A 23,011-nucleotide genomic window follows, 5' to 3' on the forward strand; every position below is an offset into this window, starting at 1 on the left:
GGCTCCCGTCTTATACCCTTCTCTCCACAGCAGTTCTTTTCAAAACAACTTTTCATTGGTCAAGCAACTTTGAATATAACAACAGCAGCAAACACCCAGAAACTTCCATGCCTTAACGGCTGGAGAACAAGCAACCCGAGACTGCATGGAGTCTCCTGAATCACCCTTCTTTGTTCTCTCTAAACTCTTTCACATTCCTGATGGCCTCATCGTTAAGAGTCTAATGTTATCCCAACCACGGGTTTTTCTGACCCCCATGGCCACATTCCCAAATCCCTTCTTTATTAATATTAACCATTTTCTCGACACGAATTACCACTCCATATATAACACGGTGTTAGGCCACAAATAGATACCTTGTTGCCTGTTTTTATCACCTATTTTATGCTTTTCCTCCAAACTTGCTAATCATATTTAATGATAATTAATTGTAGTTCAGACTGCAAAGTCAAAAATGATGGTATTGGTGAAACTATGAAGCAATATTTGTTTACGGAGGAATGATGGATATGTGAAGTACTGTCACAGAGGGAGAAAACCACTGACATTTTTGTATGCATAAATGCGTTTTCTGCTTATCACCTGAATAGGTTTTATAATGACTAGGATAAAAATGTGTTTTATGTCGTTTGTGCTATGAAATCATTTAATTTATCTGCACAGGCTATGCAAATACAAAATAAGCAGTATTTGTGGCATTTTAAAGTTGTTTTATTTGTTTTATGATTAAAAGGTGAAAATGGTCCGTATCTACATGAAAGAGCACAAAACAATTATGTACTGAAGAAGTTTCTAAGCATAGATCTCAGCCGGCCCTTCCACTAGTGTGCTGGGGCAGATAATTCATAATTCTGTGCTTTACAAAAGCTCATTCCTGTCCAGGATGCCACTCAAGTGGCAGTTCCAATTCACTGCCACTCTCTTGGAATTTGTACTCATCCTTTTGTTAAAAGAACGAGGAACACTACTCTGTTTAAAGATAACTGCTAGTTTGCCTCCTTTAAGTTGGGAATAATGACAGGATCCCATCTTGGAATGTACTACTCTGCTGTTTTCAGGAGGGTCCAAATAAAATCTGTGTTTCCCCCTTGCACATCAGGGGTGTAACAGTCTCTTTCTGGCAGCATTTTAGTAAAACAGTTAGGTTAGTGAGGAGGAATCTCTCTTGGCAGGACTGTCAGTCAAGCCACAAATAGAGGGAGAGAACCTCCTGCCCAGCCTTGGGAGCCCGGGGCCAGCAAGTTCCAAGTTTTTGCCAGCTAGCATAGGCAATGCATAACTCTTTTCCCAATGGTTTGCGATTTATAGCCTATGGATTGACAAGCTAGTTTGAACACTCTTTGAATTTAGACAGCATGCAGTCTTTGAGATGGGGCAGAACCTCGGGTATTTTGTGATTTGTGGTTTGTAACAAGGTATGTGTCAAGGGGAGGCAGCTGAGCTGTGGCTAAATCTTTGGGAAGACTTCCAGAATGACTTAAATAAGGGAAGTTTTAGGGAGAGAACTGAAACAATTGCCTCTATCAGGCTTTGGATTTGCATATGCATGATAACATGATTATTCATATGCTTCGTGTAAGTTGAAGATAATAGAAGCACTTGGCATTTGTCATTTGCACATCCATAGTTTATTGTAGGAAACAAAACAAGTGTTAAAATGATAAGTAAACAGATACTTGAATGCTTCTTTGAACACACCTATAGGAACTAAGACAACAGCCCGTGGTTATTTTGTTTCAGAGGCTTTACAGTAGAGTGCTTTTAGCAAAGTATTTCTTCTATGTAAACACAGCCAAATTTTCAGTCTTTAACTTTCATTTCTCGTGATTCAAATCGATGACATGTCACAAGTGCAAGTTACAGCTACATTAGTGGTGACAGCTCCTTCAGAGAGATTGCCTTATTTTAGCAAAGAAAACAGATAAGCCGTGTCTGCTTGGGACTTGCCTCGCAGGGTACAGCTGTGCACAAGCTGCTGCTTTGTACTTACGGCGTGTCTTGGAGTCCAGTGGCTTTCACAGCTTTAATTATTTTAAATATGTAACAAAAAAGTGAGGATTATAACATTCTTAGCTCAACTCGTGAAATGTAATATATGAGACCATCCTCCTATTTTGTGCATGGGAGTTAGCTTTTCAGATGGGATGTATAGAAGAGGGCATGAAAATGTGGGATGAGTGTTTCTCTTTTTCATGTTAGACTGACTTTCCTTAAAATTCTTCTTTTGCATTTCTTGTTGAAGCATTAGAAGCTTTTATTTCCCCTGCAGTATGGGAAGCCTTAGGGCTCTGCACTGCACTCGAGTTCTCTGCCGAGATGCCGCAAAGTGGTGGAAATTCAGATCTTACTTCCTCATGGTTAGACTCTGCCTTCCTCTCTGACTCCAGTATTTTTGTGAGAAACACTCCATAGCCAATAACTTAGGCTCAGGCGAGGATCTCAGTGAAGTAGTAATTTATTCGCGATTGCAATGGCGGGTGCCCCACAAGCAGGAGAGAGCGCATCTACTAGTTCCAAAACACAGTTTATATACCTTTTGATGGCAGGACCCTCCCCTGTTTCCCCACTGAGTGGGTAATCCAGGTTCACAATCTATCTGATGCTTCACAAACAATGCATGGCCTTCAGTTGCCGGCCTGTTAAATTTTCAAATTTCTTTTGACATTTTTACTGTTTGAAGTGGTAATGTTTCTTCACTTATCTGACTTGACTTGACACCATGATTTTCACCTAATTGTCCTAAGGAGTCTGGTTGTCTGCATTTTACAAGGTCGCCTGTTAAACTTTCTTATCACTATAAGCATATCTCAGTACCACATTCCCTCCTTCTAAACAATGTAAGTCTGCAAAAACAACATTTCTATTCCCACAGATAGACACCAAATGAATGTGAAGAGTTAAAACAAATTGTGTAAACCCCACACTGCGGCTCCTATTTAGAAGCTGAGACGACTCCCATTTCAAAACATTAAGATGTGCATCTGTCCCATCCAACCCTGAACGGGGAATGAGGAAAAAATAAGGAATTTTTCTACACTACAAACGTTCCAATTAACTCCTAGAGTAAACTGCTGGTCTAGGACTTGGTGTTACTTAAAAGTTTATTTTGGTTAACTAGGATAAATATGAAGGCTGGAAAATCTGCAGACTAAATACAGAGTTTACTTTTCATTTTGTTTTTGAATCCACAAATGTTTGTCTGGGATCAGCCTTACTGTTGCAATTGAGAATGGGTGTTGATAACCAGAGAAGATGAAATGTCAATTGGTAGAGAAAAAAAGAATGTAAAGTTCTTCAGACTTGTATCAAGGAGAACTTGAGACCATGATGTAAATCTCTGTGATGAATCAGGATAACAGTGAGATCACTGAGATCAAGTAGTTGTTAATCTAATGCTTATATAGGAGAATATAAGCCCAAAATTTCTTGAAGAATATAGCTGCTTTACGTTAAATAACTACTTGGGATAATGTGGCAGCACATGCTCTTTCTCCTGCAAATATTCACAATTCTGTGGAATTTGATATGGGAGCATGGGAGCATAGTCAAGAATGGAAGGATGGAAGCTGTAAACATAATGCAGGGTAAATGCAGAGGGGCTACCTCCTGACCCCCTTGCCCTGTGTTCAGTGCCTTGGTATAGTGCATTCTTCCCTACCTTGTAAGAAGGTTTAAATATAAAGCCTTATATTGTTGCTTGTCATATTCCAGGACTTTGGTTTTCTGGCTAACATCAAGAAAGCAAGAAATCTGTCATATTTTTGCAGATGAAAGATAAGATTTGGCAGGTTTAAACAAGAAAAATATTCTTGTTCCTACATATATCACAGTTATTTTGGAATATGTTGTAGAAAGAACTGGTGGAAACAGAAATAGTTGTGTGAAAGTAGTTAACATACAACTGTCTGCCAAGAGAGATTCCAGTTAATTGGCTTATAAAAATTAAGCAGTTATATATTGTTTCTAGAAATTAGGTCTGGGACCAATCCTTTCAATAGGTTGGTAAAATACCTTCAGATGTTTATATTTGTCTAATGACTCTGTATTTGTAATTGTCACTTAAAAAACCCTAACCCTGTATGTGTTTGTCATTGAATGTGCTCATGTTATGCAGATGGGCAGATAAAACAAAACTGAGGACTCTTGCAGTTTAAAACATATACTTGAACATATACCTGAGTCTATCTTGTCAGTTAAAAAGTTTTCACACCTGTGTTGATCTATCAGTGCTGTTGTTTAGCAGATGTTACTTCAAAGAGTAGTTGAGCTCAATTTAAAGAATGTCAGCGGTAAACAAGGATTTCACTGATACCTAAGTAAGTTGCTATAATGAGGTCATGATCACGAAGTCATTCCAGTAAATCATGGAAATCTTCTTATTTGAAAAGTCACTTGTCTTTTGCTTTCAGTTGCTAAATTTCTTAATGGCTATCATTAAAAAGTTAATTTGGGAGTATTCATCTATGTGGATTTTAAATGCAAAATCTATGTAGGCGTCTATGCTCAAATATTAAAACAACAAAAAAAGTCTTTGTGCACGAGATTAATGTCATTGAATGCGAACAGAATTGTGTATTGAACGCTGAAGCAGCTTTCGAAGATCAGGTCATAGCAATATTGTGGGCAAAGTCTGCAGTCAGCAGAATCCTCCCCAGTCAACTGAGGCTCCCAAGCATAGGATTCACATAAATACCAGCCTCTTGAGCTCAACTTTCTTTTCAAAGCAGCATAGAGCTGATTTGCGTGGCACCTGGAGAACTAGAAGCTTCACATCTCCAGCCAAGTGTTTAAAGCAGTAGCATGACCTTTGGGGCTTAGAAGTAACGATGTATAAAAGCTAGAAATGAGCCTGTGCTGGCCTGGACCTCTCTTTGTAGAATTCATACAGGAGTGGATTTTCTTTTGTCCCCTTAGGGCAGGGAAGGAGGAAAGAATATGATTGCCAACAGTAACTTTTCTGGGAAAAGGCCTCTTTAAACCTGTAACTTTTGACAGCATTACAAATAACTTAGAAATCACCACAAGTAAAAGCAAAAGGCATGTCTACGTCTAAGGGTTAATTTCATATGAGTGATCTTGACAGCAGTAGGCAAGAGAGAGCAGACAGTTCCTGTATAGCCAGCAACCTGAAGAAAGCCCTTGTATCCTCCTTTCCTTCCTCCAACCTGACCTCCCCTGCCGTACAAGGCAGAAGCCAGTTCTTTCAGGCTTGGGAGCTCCTGTCAGCCAGACAAAAGTTTAAAAGAAGGTGAAACAGCATTTAGTTTCCTTAGGTGCAGGCTCCAGAACTTTAGGCATGATTGAGTTGGATATCAGCTCCTAGAAATGGGGTCATCTGGGTAAACTAAGCCTGCAGCGCATAAAGTAGATGAATGTGTTTTAATATGTTATTTTATTTAAAGCCCCTTTGTCTTCCTCTTTGTTCCCACCAGTGAGATTAATCCATGCAAAGTTTGAAACTAATGAAACTAATTAGATCTAATAATCATGGTTGATGTAGAGAGCACTGTGGCCAAGAATTCTCCTCAGGCAGGGAAAAATGAAAGTCTTCCTCTCTGAAGGAGAGGAGGAACAGGCGGGCATGGGTGGGATTAAGAGCTGAGGGAATGCAAAACCTAGAACCATGGCAATTGAGCCTGAAAGGGAACTAACTCCCAAAGGGCTCAGTAGCTTCCCTGTGTATGAACAAAAGCCACAGAACATGTACTGCAGAAATAGGTAACAGAAGGCTCTGACTCATCATGTGGAACTGTAATTTAGACCAAGGGGGATTTTTCTGTTTTGGATCTATTCCTACTGGCTCAGATGTCTCATAAGCCTTTAGCACCTAGTTTTAATAGCGCTAGTGCCTACAATTGAGAAACGGGCTGCATGCAAGGAGCAAAATACTACTCATCTTAAAAATATGTTCCAACTATGGCTGAGGTAATTGTGTGTTAAGGAGCTTCCGTCGACCTTTACTAAATTTGATTTTCTGGATTTAGAAAAGTCTGAACTCCCTAAGTGAAAATGTGCTTAGTGAAGCACTCGGCAGCAGATGCAGTGTAGGCATCTCAGTGCTTCCCACTCAGCACAGCTTGCACTGGGCAAGCAAGTGCCACCGGTGAGCGATGTGTGAAGGGTCGCTGCTGTCTGTGCTGGGCCCAAGTAGTAATATTATTTGTGATGAATCAAATCTTGAGCAAAATAACCTCAGAGTATTCCCCAAAAGTTTGTTTTACAAGTAATGCTAATATTGATAAGACTGTAGTAGCTCATCTACCCTCAAGGTCTGTCCTACACCATGACTACAAAATACATGTTAATTTATCCAAGGGGCTGGGCTTTGGAGCTAAGTTTTGTTTCTTCAGAAGATCCAAATGACAGTAATCTGTGTCTTGAAACAAAATTTGGTAATATTTCTGAAAATACACCCCACTTGTATACACGGGAGCTTTTTTAGGTAAATAATCTGTCTACATAAAGTAGACTGTCTCAAATAGAGACACAAAGTGCTCCATGTGAACAGCAAAACTACTTCTTTATATGCTTAAAGACTCTGATATAAGACTAATATATATAAACTAATATAAACTAATACAAGCTGGTAAATACAAGGCCCATCATGCTGCCCAGAAATAGACATGAAAGAGATTTATATGGTTCAGGGCATGAGTGAAAAGATGACTTAAAATAGTATTTAAAAAATCTGATTCATAAAGGCTTGTCACTTCTACTGAATTCAGTGCAGATGAGGAGATCATATGTTGGCCCTAAACAGTTAAGGGCGATCTTTTGCTTGTTCCTCTGCTGTTCATTAATGAGCAAGCTGGCAGTGCAAGGGCGAGGTGTTTACTAGGGTGCTTCCTAGAAGGTTTCATTATAAATATATGGATATTTAGCAATTTCTGCTGGGGAAGAGGGGGGAGAAAGAGAAGCAGCATTAAGCTAGGTATTTACAGATAATTCGATTCTCTGAAATCTGGTCCTTGTGCAAGCTGCTGGATGTGCAATGGGGTTGCTCCTGACAGTCTTCACAGGGCCACAACTTTGTGACACAGATCTGTTAACTGAGCAGCTTTAATTAAAAGGTACAGGGTTCACAATGGAATTCTGGCTTGACCCTGTGCTAGATCTGGCTAATTCAGTGATTTCCCAGAGAAACAGTCTGCCTTCTGAGAATTGCACAGCAGTTTGGAAATAAAGCTGAAGATTGATTTGGTATGGAAAAATAATTACAAAAGAGGCAAAGACACACTGCTGGTGAACTTCAAATAGCTCCCTGGGCACAGTGCTGGCCAATCTCCGCTAACTCTTTGGTAGCTGGGGTGAGGTGGGAAGGAGCACCTCTGTCTGGGCTGCTCCCTGCTGGGGCGGGTTGCTCAGCCCCCAGGTGCTGTAGCAGCCTCTGGCTCCACTCAGCGATGTCACCTCCTTTTGCTGTGGCAGCCAGCTCATGTCCTCTGCAGAACTGGGAGTAGCTTAAGGCCATCATTTCATGCATGATTTGGTAAATTGTACAAGAAAGGACACTGCCAAACGAGGAGCTAAGCCAGTTTCCAATAAGAGGGCCATCTGTGACCAAATGTTTTAGTAAGCCTGCAAACAATTGAGTTTTTTCCTATTTTTGCTTTTACAGTTCATTTGATATGCCTATAACTTTGCAGCCCACCCCAAATTAAGGTTGATATTGCATGCTTGTTTGCTCTGCATTATGTTTTTGCTGAGTCAAGTGATTTCATTACAGACTTGATCCTATGTGGCACTGAAAAATGGTTTTCCATCAATGTCACTTTCAGTTCTTGCTGTGGAAGTTTTCTCAGGGTAGGGAGACTTCAGCACATAAGACACAGGTAAATACTTTTCTTACTGGTTGCAGCAATATCCCCTAAATACAAGAAGAGTTACTGCTGGAACTAGAGATGATTTTAAAGGCGGAATAAATTCAAAGTAAGTGTCTCTCCCTGAACCTAGCCAGATACAGGTAATCTCTTCCTACCTTTTTGTTTCACCAAACTAATGGAGTTTTTCAGAATGGTGCTTCCAAGAAGCAAGAATTACTGGGTGGATCTGCAGTTTGTTTTTGAGAAATCTTGAATCACAGCTTAAATTGGAGCTGCAAACAAATTTAACTCTGTTGACATCCAGTTTTCGCCATTCCATTCTCAATGTGCTGAAGTATTTTTCTTGTCTGACTTGAGTGTCATTACAAGAGAACAATTCCCTTTTTAAAAGGGTGACCATAATTGCTCTGTGTAATGCTCCTCTATCCAGAAGTGAGAGGAAAATTATGTTTGCCTGAATCTGGGGGTAAAATTTGGCTTTTAGTTTGTCTCTGAGGTAAGCATTTTACAGATGGTCAAGTAAAGCAAATGGAGAAAAAGTAACAGACACAATGGTGAAGTCAGCAAGAGACAAAAATGGCCCTTGTGCCAGACCATGACTCCCCACTGCCTCTTCTGCCCCCTTTGGAGTTATTTCTTGTACTTGACAATTCAGCTGCTCCCTTCTATTGACAAGAGTACTCTGAAAGAGGCAATTTGTGAAAATGGGAAACCTTTTGTAATTTGATGTTGCTGTGGGGGAAAGCTTGACTTTTAAGGGTTTGTGAAGTGGGCAGAAGGCAGAGAAACCCAAGCTGGAAACCCTTCTCAGAAGGGCAGGAGTCCTAACTTCTAGAAGTTAGGTTGTGGCTTCTTTTAGATGGGCATACAGCTGTTGGTGGGGAGAAGGCAATAACATATGTTTCAATCCATCTGCCTTTCAGAATAAATCCCCATGAAAATACTAAATTTGCAACTTAATCTCCCAAGTGCAGGGATGTTAGTGTTTGTTATATTGCTTTTAAAGTGTCTGTTCTCTTTTTTACACGTAAATTACAAGGGTGAATTACAGACACTTAAATGCAAATTGTGCTTTCTTGTTTCTACTGAGTGAAGTTGATGTCTTACCATGTTTGCAGCTCCTCTCTTTAATCTTAAATTAAACTGTGCAAAAATGCCTAGAAATGGACTACGGATGTATATTGTAATAGCAGTCTAATTTTGCAGCATTTACTCAACTCTGTAGGCAGTAATCTACTTGAATTCAGTGAAGCTTTTGGAAAGACTGCCTATATACTGCCAAGATTGGTCTCTGTGTTTGAACAAACTTTTAATCATGTTTTACTTTAATTCTAATTCATAAATTAATTTGGGCTGCTTTAAATTCAGTACTTCAGTTGGGTTCTGAAGGTTTTGTAAAAATAATTAAGGAAAATATTTGAAATGATGCCAAAATATATCTAAACTTTGATTCATGAAAGTCATATAGCCCTATTAGAGTTTAAAATAAAATAAATAATAATAATAATAATAAAAAGACAAGCAACCGAAATACCCGCCCCACCATCTTGATTATTTCTTTTATTGGTCTTTCAAACCACCAAATTCAGGGCATGTATTGTACACAACACATGTGCTTATTGTTTTCCAAAGACACCATGACATTTTTTGGTGTTTTAAAGGTATGCTAACATTAGAGCTATGTTTCCCCATTGTGAATTTAACTTGCATTCAGGATACTTATGGTCTTGAATCCCTGTTTTTGCTGCTGCTTTAATGAATCTGCAGCTGAATGATAACACTGAAATAACCTTTACACCGGGCTGTGGATGCAGCCTCATTTCCAGTAAGTGTGACAAACATTGCTGTAATATTTACAGGAGAGAAGTGTGCATTAAGGGTGAAATGCAAGGATGCATTTAAACATCAAACTTTAAAAACTGGTACAGTTGTAGCTGCTTAATTGCTTTGCTTCAAGGACTAATGCAATGTCTAAGGAAGCCATCTCTAAAGCTAGGAGACAAGATCTTTAAAAAAAAAAAAAAAGGCATAGACCTGGGGACTTTTATGACAAGACTGTCAAGAGCAGTAAGACTGGTGCATTAAGTGTCTTAGGGACTAAGCTCTGTGGTGTGTGCCTTAATGCAGTGAGAAGCAAACTTCAGCGTGCAAGGCCACTTGGCTTTTTCCTGATTATCTCCAAATTTTTCCTCTGCATATGTGTCTTGCTGAGTGGGTCTGCGTAGCCCTACTCCCAAGTGTTTAGCTTAGGAGTGCATGTGGCTGTAAAGGACTGAGCACAAACACATCACCTCTGTGGTAGTTAGCTGGCATACTCATTCGTACAAAACCAAGTAAGTTGTGGCAGCTGGAGGAGGGTGGTGGGAAGGGGAAAGCAGCAGAGGGAGGGAGGCAGAAGGCAGGGTGTGCGGTGCAGGCAGGGGCCGTGAAACATCTGTGTGGGTCTGACACCTGGGCAGTGCCAGGAGAGGGGGAGCTGGAGAAACGGGGCCAGGGTGCCTTGGGAAGGGGGGTGCCCAACTATCATGGAGCAGCAGGAATGCTCAAATGCAGCCAGCTTCTTGGAGTATTTTTGTGATATTTGGCTGCAGTCTGGAGCTTTTAAGGTTGGTTTCAGTGTGGAAACTGCAGCTCCACGCTCATTCCCCTCAGCCCATGGCAGGGATTTCTGGTTGGCAGCCCCTGCGTCACGGGAAAGGAGAATACTCGGGGGCTTCCCGGGGCCACCAACCTTTCTCTGGGGCTGTTAAGTTGGGACGAGCGCTCAAGTTCTCCACTCTTCTGCCCCAAACCCTGTGCTGTCGCTGCTCCCCAGATCCAACACCTCCTCCCCCGACCGCCTGGCTCTGACTCATTCGCTGGTGCCGGCAGAAGCAGAACGGGGAGGTGGCGGCGGCGGGGGGGAGCCTTCAAAGTAGCCGCGATTCGGCTTGTTCTGACGAGGGGGGCGGCGGGGCTGTGGGCGGCGGAGCGGATCGGAGCGGATCGGATCGGATCGGCCGCCGGGTGGTTCCCGTGGCGCCTTCGGGAGGCGCCGCTGCCCGCCCCCGGCGCTCGCAAGAGACTAAGACGAGCCGGGGCTCAGAGATGCCGTCCTGGGGAACTGCCGCAGCAATATTGCAACTGCCCTTTGAACAGCCAGAAAAATAAATAAATAAATAAATAAATAAAGCTAAAAAAGGCAGAAGAACTGAAAAAAAGAAAAGGAAAAAGAAAAATGGAAAGCCATGAAGATGCCTAAATGCTTGCGGCCAAAAGTAAAGAGCGAATCTCAGTTGCGCTGCCTCTGCTAAAACTTGACGATGCGGGCGGCGCGGAGCTGCCGGCCTCGCGGTTCCTGCGGCGGGCACGAGTTGCGGGCGGCCGCCCGGGCACCAGGGACCCTGTTTTCCACCGCGCTGCTTGAGGAGGAACCTGCTGGGATGAGCGGCACGAACAGGAGAGCGGAGCGGAGGCGGCGGTGAGTGCACCGGGCGCTGGTGCGGGGCTTGCTGCGGGCTCCCGGCCGGCCGTGAGGGGCAGCCTCCAGGCGTCCCTCGCCTTGCCTCAGCTGGGGCCGCTACCAGCAGTGGCCCCGCGGCCACCGGCGAAAATCCGAAGCGAGCCGAGCTTTTGCTGGAGCGACCTCCTCGCGTGGCTCCCCCAGGGTCGGTGCTGATGGACCGGGAGCGGCACCGGATCGCGAAGGGATCCTGCCCGCACCCGATCCCACTCTTTCCCGGACCGTGCTTGGACGGATCCTGACGGGGAAGCTCCCGGGAGGGCCTGGGGGGTTCTCAGGGGGCCTGGGGGCTTCCCGGAGGGAGTCTGGGGGTTCCCAGGGCAACTTTTCCCTCTGGTCGCTCCCGGAGTGCGTCCGGGTCCCCGCGCCCTGCCAGCCCCCAGCCTGGCAGGGGGTCTTCTCCCCTAGCCCTCGACCCCCTACTGGGGGCCGCTCCTGAATCCCCCGCCCCGCTGCCGCTCCGTGTGCTGAGGCGCGCGGCCGCCAGGCGGCGCCATCTTCTCGCTGCGCCTCCGCCCAGGGGCGCCCGGCGGGGCGCGGGGGCGCGGGCGCAGGCACAGGCCAGGGGCGCGCCCGGTGCCGGCCGTGGGGCTGGGCGCTGGGGGGGGGCTCAGGGAGACATGGGGAGGGGGGATCTGAGGGTGCCAGCCCCGAGAGTCTCCTTGTGGCGGCTGCGCGATGCTCTGCGGCGAGCTGGGCTGTACGCGGCTCGGGGAGTCCCCTCCTGCCGCTCGCAGTTACGGGGGTGGAAACCCCTCGGGGCGCAGCAGCAGAGGGATATCTGCAGTTAGACCGCCGCTCCCTCCTTCAGCTAGTTCAGAGCACTTCTGTATGACTCTCTCCGTCATACTCTCTCTCCGTATTCAGAGCCCTACAGGGATTCCGTGAAGAGATGAAGTAAACCGATGCAGCGATGCTCGTTCGTGCAACACCCTCCCCTTCAGCACCAGTGTCAACTTCACATCTGAGATCAGCAGTTCTGAGATGCTCAAGTGAATGCTGTGTCAGAGGAGGGAGAAGAATTAAGAGAGAATATCGTGCTTCTGAACCTCTTCCAGAAACGCAGTTAGACTGTGCGTGAGCAGCAGCTGCCTAGGACAGAGTTCCAGAAATAAAACAGCATGTTTCTGGGATGCCTTGAGATGTATGAAGTATTTGGACTGGGGTTTCCAGCAGACCCTGGCTTACTTCTATCATTATAAGCTAAAGCACTTCTTCCTATTAGACTGGGACTAAGTTTTAAATAGACGTTTGCAACAAAGGAAAATAGACTTCAATTTTTTACCTATTTTAGGAGAGCAAGGTTAAGAAGAAGGATGGCAATGTCTTTTTTTAATGATTTCTGCCATTCTAATTTTGTTAGCCATCCAGGAAGAATTTTAATGGGTCTGTCTTCTGAACTTGTGCCTCGTTTTCTGCCTTGCCTGTGGGAGACCAGTTGTAACACTACCTATCATTGGCAAGTCAACTTTCTGAGGGAATGTAAGAGGCTTGAATTGAAACTAAGATGAAGAACAAGTTATAAAAAGCTGCTAAAGTTTGCATTGTGTCCAGAATCTTTCTATTTAAAACCTCTGTTGAAGATACACAGTTTTCCTCTCTATTTTTCTTATACAATGTGATCAGTTTTACAGGGGACAAAGCTGGCAAAGATGAGGAAAATTGGCTGTGCTCTCCTGGTACTCCAAGCTCTTCTGGCGCCTCTGGATCTTGTTCATGGAGCAGAGAAGAGTTATCCCATCCTGAACATTGCAGTGATTCTGGGAAGAACAAAGTATATCACAGAGAGAGATATCAGAGGTCTGTGGACCAGGGAAATGTCTGCAGACCTGACTGTTGATGTCAATGTAGTGACCCTTCTGGTGAACCAGACTGACCCTAAAAGCATCATAACACATGTTTGCGACTTGATGTCCGGCACCAAGATCCATGGAGTGGTTTTTGGAGATGATACTGATCAGGAGGCGGTAGCTCAGATTTTGGATTTTATTTCATCGCAGACTTCTATTCCAATTCTTGGAATTCATGGTGGGGCCTCCATGATAATGGCAGATAAGGTAGGAAAATTATTAAAACCTTTTGCTAGTCTAAAGTACTTCACCGCGTTGATTTTTATTGCGAATAGTCACCACAAGCAGTTCAAACATGATGCCTGTAGTTATATGTACTTTAAGAAATAATAAAAAAAAAGAAATGTACAGAACAGTGTACTCATTGACTACTCATCAAATACTCTGAAATATTTTGGGGTTCATGCTTGAAACTCAATTTTCCTTCTGCTGTAAAGGCAGTCTGATTAAACTTTACTCTTCACTAAACTGAATGCTTATCACCTTAAAAATTTTATTAGCAAATATGACGTATGGCTGTAAACAACAAAATAGGCCAATACAATGATTTAGGGGATAAATTATAATTATTATTACAAAATTATAATTATAATTAGATACTGTTCTGCCATGCTTATAACAGCTACCAAGCTATAGACCTGAATGTATTTAAGGGCAATAGAAGTTATATGACATTTATATTAGGATGGAGTTTTGTGATCCACTATGGTCTATAATTTAAGTGGTCTTGCAAACTTGAACCAGACCTTATATTCATTGTATTTATTGAATTAGACTTTCACTATCTGGATACTTCTAATTTCCTACTGTAGCTCATGAAAATCCACAATGGCATTGTCAGAAGTCTGGAGGTAATGACAAACTGTTTTGTTGGGAAACATTTCTTTATGTAACCCTCCATGAGTCTGTGGGACGACAGACAGAAGTGACTCACGTATGCAGCTCATCTGCCTTTGCGCTGTAACAAAAAAAGAAGATAAATCTGGCACTGCAGATTCGATTTTGTAAAGTGATCACTGCTGTTTCTGAAACAGTAGGTGCTTAACAGCTCGCAGGACTAAGCTTTCTGGTGTGGACAGCTGCTTGGTCTGAAAGTCTGAGAGGAGCTCCTGCCGATGCTGAGGAGTATGTGCTGTGTAAAAGAGGAAGCTTGGGAGTGAGAAATGGTTTATTGGTTTTCCTGCATTGCACATATATTGCACTTATATATGCTTATATTGCACACATTGCACGCAATGTTGATTGTAATTTATTTCCTAATACTTGTACGCTTTAGGGTTCCTTATTCACTAAATACTGTTATACCTTATAGATGGTTTTTGAATAGCACTTAAAGACCTCTCTGAATCTTTCTAAAAATGAAGTGATCCAGATAGGTTTTTTCATAACCTGGGGGAAAAGAAGCAGGGAAGATGCAATGATTAGTTACATTTGAGGAATCAGTACCAAACTTTTGAAAACTCTTATCTCTGGGAAACGTTTTCATTGGGATTAAAGGGATCCAGTGTCTCTTAGTGTTTTAAATTACCTTCTTTTAGAATTTGTTATGCAATGGCGACAATAATAGATTCTGAATTATAGCAGAGATTCTATAACAATGGGCTTGACAGCTTGATTGGTATGGAGAGAGCTTTCCATTCAATGCTACTATCTTAAGTGTAAATTCAGTGACCAAGTAACAGAGACAGTTTCATTTAGCTTTTAAATTGCTACACAGATTTTCTCATCTTTCCAAAGTTAGCTTTAGGTATATTTAGGAATTTTATGTGATATACATTTCACTCAACTTCCTATTCCAGCATAAAACCTCTTGAAACTGAAGATACTAGTGAGTGTTGAGTGATAAAACTCAGGCAGTAATTTGTACAGCATCAACTTCATGCTCAGTAGCTGAATGCAGGATGTTACTGATGAAGATTTTTTTACTTTTATGTAGAAGCCTCTAGAACATAAAATAAACCATATTTTTTCCTATCTCAGGAAGTTAACAGGGTTCCCACTGTATGCTAATATCGTCGTTATTATGACACTGACTTTGATTTTAGGTTATCACAGTATGATAATAAAACATCTTTGTGCTGAAACTCAGCTTCTAAGATTTCCATTTAGGAAATCAAAATCATTCTCTTGTGTGTTAAGACAATCTAAAAGAGATGACTTTAGCGGCTTGAATTGGCTGAAGATATTGTTTCTTCATTTAACTAAAATTGCCTTAATTTTTAAATGTGGTTTTCCAATGCACATTATATCTTGTAACTGGGCTTGGCACACTACAGTAATAAGACTTGCATGTGTCACTCAATTAACTGTTCATTTGGGAATGAATTCTTGTGAGTCAAAGGTGGAATTCACAGTGTCATGAAGGCAGAGGAGACGAAACTTCCAGTGTAAAATCTGTTTGCCAAGTCAGCGTCAGGATTTCAGCTGAAACACATGGATGCTGGCTTAAATTATAAAGTTGATACCAATTTACAAACTCTTCTCTTTTGTCTCTCACATTGAGATCGCTGGATATGCAAAAACAGGTGCTTGGTCCTACTCCTGCTTCTGGATGAAGTTCCTACCAGTGACACTCTAACAAGGCCGTTTAATTTACATCCTTATTGTGTGGCTCTAGTAGTTGTTTTCCTTCTCTGTGGAATCATGCTGGTACTGTGTTTTAGATGTCTTTTACAACTAAATAAGTGTCCATGTGTTGTGTCTGCTTGTTTGTAGTCTACAAGTGTGGCTGACACAAAGGCAGCATAATGATTCACTGAACTCTGAGCCAGGTAGTTATATGATGCCTAACTGTCCTAAACGTGAGCTGGGCTGGAGGGATGTGAACAAGAAGTCATTGTCTATAATGCTGTGTGCTTCACTGAAATGACTCTGGGTAGAAAAGCTCACTGCTTTCTGTATTAACAAACACCGCGGCAATGTGAATGCCATACAAAGAGCCATCCCTAAAAAACAAGAGGTTATTCTAGGTTTATAAACATGAGCTGTGCACACACATGGAGCATGCAGTGATTATTGCAGGATGTACAGCTTCTGAAGTACTGAGTCCCGGTGCCAACCTCATCTGTGCAGGGTGCGTAACTTAACCTGCCTCTCAGTGCCCAGTACTTGGCTTTGGTTTGGTTCCTGTCTGGCTGTACTAGTCAAATATGTTGGAAATACATTGCTTCATATAGACTATGAGTATTAGGACAGGAATGTGAAGGCTTCTGACCCTGCCTTGACCTGACATCTGCTGTCAAAACGCTACCAATAAAGCAGCGGGACAGGTAAGGATGCAGGGTACCTACATGAACTGGCTGGGGGTGCCCTTTGGGCTGTGCCATGCGCTCTGCCTCCCACCGGCTGCATCACCTGCTGCTGGCACCGACTCCTCTGCCAGCGAGCTGCTCCTTGGCTTTGGGCCCCTGTTCTGCTATGGGCTCCAGGCATGCTCAGATGTGAGAGAGTCAGCTGAAACAAGATGAGAATTGTGTCTGGGGCGCCTGTGCCAACCTGCTGTGCATCAGCAGCCCTTGGAGGATGCTGCAAACAGACTGGCTGTTTATTCATCTTGTGTCTGTTGAAATTTGAGAGATCTCAAACCAAACACTGTTTAGGAACTGTTTCCTGACTTCAGCATTTGGTTTTAAACTTAGTTACGTTTGTTTCACCACATGCCATCATTATAATGATTGTAATCATGATACCTTTCTAAAATAGAACATCATGGTTAGTTCTGCGACAATAATGAAAAATTGGTTTCATTCACAAGTGGGAAGAGGCCCTTATGTATCATAAACACATCCAGGAGTACTGAGCATCTTTTGCATGCTGCAAAATTGAGTCTAATTTCTCATTAGAAACCTTTCTGAAAGACATAAAAACTTGAGGCATTTTAGTGCTGTGAAAGTACTGTGAGTCATAATGCATAGCTGGGCAGCATGAAAGGTGAGGGTAATTCTCCATTAGAGCTATTGCAAAGTGAAGCTTCTTGAGAGAGCTCTAGGAATGTTACACAAAACAAGTCTTTTTCCAAAAGTTCTACGCATGAATAAACTATCTTTCTTTGTTATTCTCTGTGCTGATAAATTAACATTGGCAATTAACACTTTCATTAATTGCCTAGTACAAAATCCATTCTGTGTCTACCACCACCTTCAGCTTTCCTTTTTGTATCCCTCCTCATCTCCTTCCGTAGCAGTGAGGCCAGAACCACAGAATAGCTGAGGTTAGAAGGATCTCTGCAAGTGTCCACACCAACCCTAGCTCAGTGCCTGGGGTCGGACCGGTTAGGGCCCCCTCCAGTCAAGTTGTGAGTATCAACACAGCAGCCTTTCCAAGCAATCTGTTCCAGCATTTCAGCTCTCTCACCATGCAAATATTTTTGTTGTATCTCATTAGGATTTCCCTCTGCACCATGACCACAACCTCTTTTTTTTTTTGGTGGTGAATCTCCAAGCTGAACTCTGTTTAGTTTAGGCTGTGATTACACCTGTCTGTACCTGTCCCATCCCCGGGTACAAACCAGTGCCTTCTGCCTTTCCTTACAATCTCATGTGCTCCAGTTCTTTGGACTCACTCAGAGGTGTTGGTGTCTTGTACGGGGGGATCCCAGAACTGGGCACGGTACTCCAGCAGTGGCCTCTTGAGTCCCGCAGAGGGGATAATCCCCATTCCTGAGCAGCTGGCTGGGCTCATTTTGTCACCAAAAGGGCGCACTGCTGGCTCCCGTTCCATCCCACTGCTGGTTCCTGTTCCACCCCGCTGCAGGCTCCTGCCTCCTGGACTGCCGCAGGGTATTTATCTAGGCACCTGCTGTGAATAAATACTGAGGGAAAATGAACTTTTAAAGCCTTGCTTGTTCTTTCAGAGGATATTTTTCAGGTGTTCTGATGAAGTACTTTCAGACTTCTGCATTACCTGTTGTTTCTAGCTTGCTGTAGAAACAAGCTGGGGCTGCTTTCCTTTCCCTCGTTCCTGAGATCCAAAGACTACATGGCACTTGTGCAAACCAGGATCTAACCACAGCCTTGCTGCTGGGAGTAGAGCACACCCAGACTCCTGGCTCTGGTGCTGGCAGTTTGTTCCCTGTTTCACCTATAACTTTGTTCACCGCTCTTAAGTTGTTTCTACACACCTTACAAAGTTTAGTTTTTGTCACATATCCTCATAGGGCAGTGGCCATTATTTAAATAAAAAGAAAGTTCAAAAGCTACATGTCACGTTAGTACTGTGCATATGAGTGTTTCGATTCTTATGCTTTAAAAATTGTGGCAAGGAAGCAGGGGGATGTAGGGTTTCTTTTTTATTGTAGAATCACTTCAGATATCGTAATTCATGGCATGTGCTTACTGATTTGTATGCCTTCCATGTGAGTTACATAGATCTTTTTCTAACTCATTGTAAAAGTAGTCCCATATTTTTACAGAAAAAAAAATAAATTTAAGTTTTGTAACATCTCATTCTTCCCTTACTGATAATTGTATTAGCATGAATATGGCACTGTGCTCCTGAGCATGTTAATAATTCTGGATTTGGTTAGTATTGCTGAAGATTGGAAGATTAAACTGTAGTTAAATGTTTTAGTGCAAAAATACCTATATAAATTGGCGTTTCATGTCTAGGTACCTTGCGCTGCTCCACTGCATGCAAGTAATAGTTCCAGCTTCTGCCTCCTGTAAAGGTGCAGGGGAATTGGATTTTCCTTCTTTTGTCCTGTACTAATGCTGCCATGAGAAACATAACTTTCAGAAATTCTCATTTGTATTTTGAACTGCAACAAAAATGAAGCACTGATCTCTTGTGAATCTGTGTTTACTTCACCATAACCGTAAAAAATCAGTATATATTTTAAAATGAGTTGTCTTGCACATCAGTAAAGATTTTTAGAACTGGGCTCGTAATCTGTGGGTGCACCTTTTATGCACAGGCACCAGGACCATTGTAATAAAACGGTTAAAACATGCTTGAAATCTGTCTTCCTGAGGCATACAGAGTGGATACAATTTCTTGTGCTTTTCTTTATCTGGAATCGCTCTGGGAGCACAGGGTGGTTACCATGCAGCCTGCTGCTGTACATTGCTATTCGTGGGCTGTCATTGCTACAAGAAAGTGAAGTTCAGTAGCAAGAGCCGTGATGTTCACTGCATTGAGCTCTGTCTCAGAGCTTGGAGGAGTGTTATACATGTATTCATGGTATGTGCCTTTCTTTCTTGCTCTCTTTCTCTCCTGCTCTTTACTAAGTTTTATGGGATTTCCCTATCTGTTTCTGAGACAATTGTATTTTCCTTGTTCTGGTCCTCACAAAAGTCCCCTTCTTAATTTGATGAAATAAAGTGAGGCTGATTTCCTGAAATACTGTGGGAGTAAACTTGAACTGTCCCTCTTGGAGATGGAGACAAATTTGGTGTAATTAGTCCAAGTAGAAGGAAGATAGGTTTGAAGAGATTAGGAATTTCTGTCACTAATAATCAAATTGTAGAAAAGTAGACATCTTTTGCATAATACCACATCCTAGAGCTTACCTGGCTTTTGAAGCAGCTCAGGCGTGGGCAAATTTCCTATTTTGGGCTTGTTGGAGTTTACGCTACTGCAGCTGAGCCCAGGATGCAGGATGGGATCCTATAAACACCTCTTATTGAGGAGAGTGGCGTGTTGGTTTCATTGAGATGTAGTTGTAGTCATTTGAAGTAAGAGTAATATATTTTCATCTCAAAGGTACTATTTTCTTTCTCCTCCAACTGTCTGTTCTTGGAAATAGAAATCCATAAGTGCCTCAGTATGTTTTGCGCAGTAATGTCTTAAAAATGTTAGTAAGTCAATGTTGTAGATCATCCATGCTATCCAAACTATTGTCTGCATATAGGAAATTACAACACGGCAGACTCCCAAGCTGTAAAAGTAGGACACCAGACCTTCAGCATAATTTTCTGCTTGCAGGCATTCTTGGTGGCATCTTATTTTATTTTATTTTATTTTATTTTATTTTATTTTATTTTATTTTATTTTATTTTATTTTATTTTATTTTATTTTATTTTATTTTATTATTTTATTTTATTTTATTTTATTTTATTATTTTATTTTATTTTATTTTATTTTATTTTATTTTATTTTATTATTATTTTTTTTTCAAGGGCATTCTCAAACATAAAACCGAAGATGGTTTCTTTTAAGCTACAAAATAATAATGGGCCGATTCTAAAGCACATAAGACACTTCTGGTAATCAGAATATACCCAGAGAACATGCCTGAAAATATTCATCCTAATAAAACTATGCAGTGAAGGGAAGGGTATTGGTATCATGTCAAAGCCATTTTGTGTCTTTTCTATTAATTATTTTTGAGAGCTTGATTAGATTACTTGAATGAACAGTTTAATAGCATTTTAGATTTGTCACCTATTTAAACTAACAGTTTAATGTGAATAATTTCTTTAAGATTTTTGTATTAATTATATTGGACTTTCTTGAAGATATCCTTGATAGACCTACTGACATCCGTGCTGATACGAACAGCTTTTTGCAGTTGAGCAAAGAATCTTTGCTGTCCACAACAGTTCGTTAGAAATCTGTGGTCATCTAGGCCAGCTTTGCATGTGTTTTTTTCTCCAGCCCCCGCCCCCCTTCTGCCTCCCCTTGTTCGTGGAGCTGTGAAGTTGTGTGGATTTTACTGAGGGAGCCCAGCCTGGATTGTCTCCATGCCATCTGTCACCACATTGTTCGTTTAAATCCTTGAGATATTTTCTTCTGCACTTTACTGGAATAAGTAGAACTGTAGTGGCATCATTGGCTATTTATATTTGATTTTCACTTACTGTTCTTAGGAGAAAAACCCTGTGTTTGCAACTGAGGTGTGTAAACTAGCTGCACAATTGAAAAGAAATGGACGTGGTTTAATTCTGTCATCGCAGAGCTCCATCTGTGCTGCACGTCCCACCTCTGACCGAGACCCCCCCACTTCTCAAGGCAGAGACCTCCCTGGGGGTCTCGTGGTAAAGCTGAGTGTCTCCCCAGAGACTTAAGGAAAAGGCTGTATGCTTCTGTATGAATGCACAGCAGCTAGCAATTTATTTTTAAAGTATTTACACTCAATGAAGCCATGCTAGGAGGAATCTGTCTGCATCTTCCTCTATTGTAAGACTTGATATATTAGGTCAGGGAAAGGTTGAGACTCGCAAGTTTTGTGTGAAAGCATAACTGGAAATAAGATTGGTTAGGAGGTGGAAAGTTGCAGAGAGCAATGAAATGAAAGTGTGTAGAAGAAAAGCAATATAAAATCTGAACAACCAACAGAAAAACTATTTCTTTCCTGACATGCAAACACTGTGCCAAGTTGCAGATAGAGGTTGCTTGGTGTTCAGCAGCTGTAACCTGTAACGGGGTATGCAGTTAACATCTTACCTCACCTTACCAACCCAGCACGTTCTATTCCCTTTACATTCCTTACACATGAAGGTTAAAGAAGCCCGAGTGTATGAAAGGAGAAGAAGGCCCCAGCCGTAGAAGTGATACAAGGAAGAGCACAGTTCCTCTGGAGAAAGGCCTACACCTCCTGGGGCTCCGGCATGAAGGGTCCGTGGCTGCTTGGCGAGGTGGGCAGACAAGTGTTCCCACAGGGCTGCCTGATCAACTTGTGCCACTGATGTAAACCTCTTGAAAAAGCACCAATTGGTGTTCCAAATTTGTTATTGAGTTTTGGTTTGGATACTGACTCCTTGAGCCTTACCTGCAGGTAGAACTCATTCGCAAACACATCCACCTAGCTGCAGTCAGAGCCGTTCCTACTCTCCCGATCTGTTCAGCACCCACAGAGACTGAAATAAAACTGACTTAGGAAATCCAACAAGGCATCTGAGGTCCTGAACTGGTCCTAAACCTCCGGAGCATGGGCAGCAGTGAAACACTTGCATTTGCTTGTATGTTTACCAGATGGACAGTGTTTAGCAAGATTAACCTGTGTTTGGATGGGGAAAATTCAAAGCAAAATTACTAGGCTGTGGTTGTCCCCTTTTTTGGGTCTGATTTCTGTCACTTCTGACTGTAATGCACCAAGAAGCATATTGGAGGGATGTAGATGGGAATTTATTAAAACACAGTAATATTTTCTCTACAGATCTGAAGTGACTTTTCTTGAAAGTCATCCTTTGCTTCATATTTAGGCATGTGCTGCTTTGAGAAAGTGCTGTTTTTTGTTTGTTTGTTTGTTTTTGTATATATGTACGTTCTCCCTGCTTTCTTCCAGATCCCATTGCATAAGGTGGGATCCCATTGCAAAGGGTGAGAGAATAAAGGCCATCTTCATGCTTTAATGTTTTTTGTGGAACTACATTGATTTACCTACTCCTCAGAATTGAGTCTACAAGTTGTAGTGGTATGGTGTATTGGATTGGCTGAAGGTAATGTATTCTCCTAGTAGGACGATGCACGTCCATCTTTAAGTAACCTGAACAAAGTATGTTTTTCAGACCTAATTAGGAAAGTCAGCAAGGAGACATACACCTTTCAACTATATAATTATGTATACCTTAACATTGTGCTTTGAGTGAGCTCTGCTTCTCCTTCATTGCCAGATGACCAATCAGTCAGTTTGGAGTCTTCTGCTTCCATCATAATTCTGAGAAAGTAATTTCATTTTGCCAGTAGGCTGGGCTGTTCTGTTGTCACAAGCAGCCCACAGCTGCAGCAAAGAGGAAAGCAAGAGAAGGCCAAACGCTGCTGCTGGGCTCATTGCTCAGCCCCTGCTGGCTGCACACAGCTACCTGGAACCTGTCTTTTGTGCATCTCGGAGCAGGTCACTTCCATAGATGTTTCATTCAAGGCATTGCTGGGTGGGAAGTTGCTCATCTTTTGTTTT

The 23,011-nt window shown here is 42.2% G+C and overlaps 1 protein-coding gene across 1 annotated transcript in view; it reads left to right on the forward strand.

Annotated features, from left to right (window-relative positions):
* The first annotated feature begins 10,714 nt into the window (after window positions 1-10,714).
* GRIN2A (glutamate ionotropic receptor NMDA type subunit 2A) overlaps window positions 10,715-23,011 on the forward strand; it is a 193,214-nt gene continuing 180,917 nt past the window's right edge. Inside the window, exons 1-2 of the mRNA XM_038187006.2 lie at window positions 10,715-11,283; window positions 12,193-13,382. Of these exons, the coding sequence (XP_038042934.1) occupies window positions 12,978-13,382 (405 nt within the window). The 5' untranslated portion in view covers window positions 10,715-11,283; window positions 12,193-12,977. The remainder of the gene's footprint in view (window positions 11,284-12,192; window positions 13,383-23,011) is intronic.

Source organism: Anas platyrhynchos, chromosome 15, assembly GCF_047663525.1.
Source record: "Anas platyrhynchos isolate ZD024472 breed Pekin duck chromosome 15, IASCAAS_PekinDuck_T2T, whole genome shotgun sequence".
NCBI lineage: Eukaryota > Metazoa > Chordata > Aves > Anseriformes > Anatidae > Anas > Anas platyrhynchos.